Source organism: Microtus oregoni, unplaced genomic scaffold, assembly GCF_018167655.1.
Source record: "Microtus oregoni isolate MIOR12 unplaced genomic scaffold, Mior012 000056F_ref0000123, whole genome shotgun sequence".
Classification (NCBI taxonomy): domain Eukaryota; kingdom Metazoa; phylum Chordata; class Mammalia; order Rodentia; family Cricetidae; genus Microtus; species Microtus oregoni.
In genome coordinates this window covers 2,206,753-2,212,131 of record NW_024543832.1, presented here as the reverse complement: position 1 = coordinate 2,212,131, position 5,379 = coordinate 2,206,753, and the positions used below count along the sequence as shown (strand labels likewise).

Below are 5,379 nucleotides of genomic sequence, written 5' to 3'. Positions count from 1 at the left end.
TATTCTTTATATTCTTTTTCTTCTCTCTCCCAAGCCTACATACATTCATCCAACAGTGTCTGAATCTGTTTTATCGTGAATCTGTAATTTTTTTTTTACTATCCAGGAGCATTTCTTAAAATGTTAAGCAGTTCTTAAAAACTTAAGTTGCACCATGTACAGGTAATATGGTACCGCCTGTGTCCTGCCCAGTGGAAACCTTAACTGCGCTGTTTTTACAGTAATTAGGGTAGTTCCTGCCCAAGACCAGCACAGTTCAGCATGGTGGAGCTGAGCCACTCCTGCCTCAGAGCCATTTGGTGCCCCTGAGCCACACAGAGTTCCAGGAACACAGCAGTCCACATTGCCATCAAGCAAGCCCTAGCACTTTACTCCAAATGCTCCATTCAAAAGCTCTGTCTCCCGCAGGAGCCAGACAGAGATCGCAATGGTGGCACAGCCCAGAAAGCTGGCATTTTAAAACAGCAAGTTTTTTCCTGCTGCTGAGTCAGGAAAATTTCAAAATGGAGGGCATACCACTTTGTGCTAGCTCTGGGGCCACCAGGTAGTTGTGGCACTCAGCACTTTAATTCTGAGACTGAGCGTGCAGCACAGAAATTCTTTTCATCCAAGTTACAGCCAAATCTGACACGCAGAGCACTGCACAGTCTGAAAACACATCTCTGTATGGCGGCAGGAATCCGCCATGCTCTTCTGCCTGTCTAAGCCTGATTCTGCTGTCTGCCCAGGTGCAGGTGGGGAGCGCTGAGCCATCAGCAGGGTCTCAGAGCACTCTCCTCCAATCCCAAGCAGGAACACAAACATCCAGTCCCATAATAGCCCTTGAAATGCTTTAAAGCCAGAGTTTGCACTGGTGGCACAGTCCCAGGAAGCCATGCTTTAAAATGACACAGCGTTTTTTTTTTTTTTTTTTTTTTTTGCTGTTGCCGAATCAGGAAATCTCTCTACAGCACACCACCAACAAACAGCAAAATTCTGTGTTAAAATCTCTCTCCCTTATTTTTAAGCCTTCTCAGGTTTTTAAGTGGATTTAGTCCATCACATTGAGGGCCATTATGTAATAATAATTGGAGCGGCAGGGCTGCGTCCCCAGCACACCCCCTCCCCCCCCCACCCCCACTCCCCCCCCTCCCGCCGCCTGCACGGCTACCTTATGATTACATGGAAACTGTATTCTTTTAAACACCGCTTGGCCCATTATATCTAGCCTTTTCTTGGTTAACTCTCGACCTGGACTAGCCCATTTCTAATAATGTATTTAGCCCCCGAGGTGGCTTACCAGAGAAGATCTTAACCTGCATCTGTCTAGAGTGGGAGAAACATGGTGATTCCCTGACTCAGCTTCTTTCTCCCAGCATTCTGTTCTGTTTACTCCTCCCACCTATGTTTTAACCTACCAGGGCCAAGCAGTTACTTTATTGCTTAACCAATGAAATCAACAGATTGATATACGACACTCCCACATCAAGCCATTAGCTGAGAAGCTTCCTCCTGCAGCAGATTGGAACAAATATAGAGACCTAGGGTGGGACAATATTCTGAGTGTGAGAGATCTTGGGACATTCAATACTATAAAAGATGTCGTCATCAAATCTATGGTGTGAAGAGTTCTCAGCTGCTTCTGTCAGAATGTGCTTATATTCCACAAAATGGATCTATTAAGAATTAGGTGTGGTCCCTTTATAACAACAATATGTCAATGGTCAAATTTTATAGGAAAGATGGAAACTTGTAGGCAGACTTTTCTTTCTCTAGTCTGCCTGTAAACAAATAACATAAATTGAGAACTAATAAAAATTTAAATTTTTGGCCAATATCACTGGATTGTTACTCACTTTTATATTAAAACATTTCCATGATTCTATATGTTGCACATAGCTCTTGTCTTTAACTCTCCTCCATCTTGTACTCTCTGCATCTTCTGGTGACCTCTTCTAACTCCGCCCTACATCTTCTCAGAATTCTCCTAATCTGACTGTCCTGTACCATCTTTCCTACACACGTGTATACCAGTCAGCGTTTTAGTAACCAGTGAGAATAATACATATTTAAAGTGTGCAAAAATTGTTAAACATCAGAATCCCATCTCACGGGTAAGAAAAGGGATACTAATCAAAAATCAAGAGCTCAGGAAATGTAGTGTGAACAGAAGGTTGCAATGAGTTGTGACCTTAAAATACAGAAACAGAAGAATTTGGTGGGGAGGGTAGGCTAGCAAGCAGATGTGGGTTCATGCCAAGATGTGGTTACTATGATGAGTTTAGTACCCATGCTCTCTTATTCTAGACTCTATCTGTAGGAAGTCAGAGACACTGTTGACCATATTGTAATAACCAAGTACGGTGGTATCCACCTCCAATTTATAAAGTCTAGCCTGACTTCCCTCATGCAAATGTATCTTCTAGCTCTATATTAAATCCCATCCTGTACTGTGGGAGCTCACATCTCTCTCACAGGAGGCCGACCTCTGAAGAAAAGGAGGTGTATCCTGGAAGATGAAACTGCTTGTTCTTCTTTACCTGGTGACAGCCCTTCCTGGTGAGTGTTTCCTCTCCATACATGTGTCCATGACAACATGTGTTCTGACAACCTGTGATTGACAGAATTGACTTTTTTGTCTGAAGGAATTCTGTCCCAGATTCAGCTTCAGGAGTCAGGACCTGGCCTGGTGAAGCAGTCACAATCACTGTCCTTCACCTGCTCTGTCACCGGTGACTCCATTACCAATGGTTACTACTACTGGAGCTGGATCAGGCAGTCCCCAGAGAAGAAGTTGGAGTTTATTGGGTACATATATAGTAACGGTGGTAGTACTGATTACAACCCATCATTTAAGAGCCACATTTCCATCACTAGAGACACATCCAAGAACCAGTTCTTCTTGCATCTGAACTCTCTGACCACTGAGGACACAGCCACATATACTTATACTGTGCAAGCACAGTGAGGGAACTTCAGCATTAGCCCAGAAACAAACCTCCCTGTAGAAGACCTCTGGACCAGCAGGGGGAGCTCAGCCCTAACTGATCTCAGGAGATTTAAACCTTCAGGCAGAGAAAGAAAAACACATGATTTCCCTCTGGCTTTTCTTCTAACTGCCTAAGAACAGAGAAGATAGAGGTCCACTCCTCTCTCTGATTCTGAAATATGTTGGTTTTGTGAAGAGACATTTATTTGTTTCTAACTGTCACTGAAGACAGGGTACAAGGCAGTATTTCATGTCATTTTGAATGTGGATGAAGCCTTTACCAACAGAGCCATCTTTCTGGTTGTAGGAATATGTTTTAATGATAGTAGTTCTTTGAAATTCAGCAGGTTTCACATGACAGTAATTTTCCTGTAACAATTATGATTCCACTTTTGATTGTTTACACACTCCTCTCTGTATGTTGGAGCACATCCTAGTCTGATCACACAAACTAGTTGCTGGGATGCCTACAGAATGATTCATACTGTGTTTGGGTCTCCACATATCACTACTGCTGTATTACTACTGTGTAATGCACAGCAGGTATGCACTGGTGTCAAGTGTGTAGGAGGAAATGGATATAATAACTCTGTTGTCAATATTAACTGACTTGCAAAGACAAAATATTTTGTGCAAGAAAATATATCAATTGGTAGTAGAATTTAAAACATCATATCAAATAAATATTCATGTTCACTCTGATTATTAATATATTTAAATGTGACAGAGAAGGATCCACCTCTGACGTAGAAGAAAATTGAAAAGTTTTTGTTTAGATATACTTGGACCTTCACATTGAGAGATAGTTCATTGATTTGTGATTTTATTTCAATAATATAAGAGGAATGTAATTCTAATCCAAATATAGGCCCTGAAACTTAGTGCGTCACTTATGTAACTAAAAAAAAAATCAGCAGTGTAAATGGAATCTTATCATACCTCTACTTAAGTGAACAACCACTCCATTCAGTTAACAAGACTTATATTAAATGATTGTATAGTTTTGTCAAACTCTTTCTAAACATTAGAAAAATTTAAACAAACCAAGTGTGATAAATATTGTCTGAAATTAATAATCCCGAAACTATCATAATTTTACCAACAAGGTGGGAGAGCAAGCATAGTTGTTGCAGTCCCTCAGAGCCTGCTCTGAACATCTGCCTTTCCATTGAAAATTTCTGTCACCATCATGGAAAAACACAGCCTAAAGATCATTCAGAAAGAAGTAACAACTCAAATATAAGATTTCTAAAAATGAAGTACTGGGGGACATCCAGCAAGGCCAACCAAGACCTACAGATTATCCTCAATTTTAAGGATGGCCTTGTGAAAAAAGTAGTGGTATTCCAAGCTGAGATTGAATGTAAGAGGAGGGATTCTGTCCTCATCAGCCCTGGGTTGTGCTCAATCCTCACATTTCTGAAGCTGGATTGTGTCTTTCACCAGTTTTAGATGAACATCAACAAGAACAGTGAAAATCAGTTTTATATTTTGGAGGTGTTTTCGAGAGAGTTTCTTTTTTTTTTTACTTTGATTTTTAAGTAGCAAGTTTTGTTTGCAAAGATTATAGAAATGGACATTTTCCTCCAATACAAACACACACATTTGAAACACATAGGGGAACACAAGGATACTGACATAATCTGAGTGTCATGCACCTCTGTGCCAATATTTTGCCATGGTTTTATCAAATCAGTAATAGTATGAGAAGTGTTAGAACCTTAAACATGGAGCTTCTTATGATTAAAAGAAACAAGAAAGAATCACCTTCTTTACTGTCCTTCTTCCTGAATAACACTTGTTTTATACAATCAAGAGAGTCTCGAAGGGCCGTAAAAGTTCTATCTATAATCAGAACATTACCTGTTGAAGCATTATTACTAGAAACTTTATTTCAAGCTTTTAATATCAGCTTGGGTACTTTGGCCATTAACCATATGAGGACTGGAAAACTATGGGGCAACTGTTTAGAAGTCTCCTTACCCTTCAATTTTATAATAAGTAATTCCTAAAGGAATCCTTGCATTTGGTTATAAGCTCCATTGAATAGGGATATGTTTATACTGTACCTAAGACACAGATTAATCTGATGGGTAGTGAGATTTTTCTTAGAGTTTGCCACTCAAATGGTATACTTTCATGCGTACTTGACCTACATCTATTATTCATGTAGTGAAAGTACCCTCATTCCCATTCTCTGTAACACTTTTTTGAAATTGCTATATATGCTGAATGCAGGATTGAAGTGTAGGATTTTACTCAACTTCTTTTTAAATTGATTTTTATTTAGCTCTACATTTTCCCCTACTTTCCTCCCTGTCTTTCCCCTCCCCTTCAATCCTCTCCCAAAACTCTGCATTATTTCAATTTAGTCAGGAGATCTTGTTTTGTTCTACTTGACATGTAGATTA

At 40.0% G+C, this 5,379-nt stretch overlaps 1 gene segment (V, D, J or C); it reads left to right on the top strand.

The window, feature by feature from the left end:
* Positions 1-2,495: 2,495 nt before the first annotated feature.
* On the top strand, positions 2,496-2,947 carry LOC121438513. The segment is given in 2 exon segments: positions 2,496-2,538; positions 2,625-2,947. Coding segments are annotated over 2 exon segments (366 nt in total).
* The last annotated feature ends 2,432 nt before the right edge of the window (positions 2,948-5,379 follow it).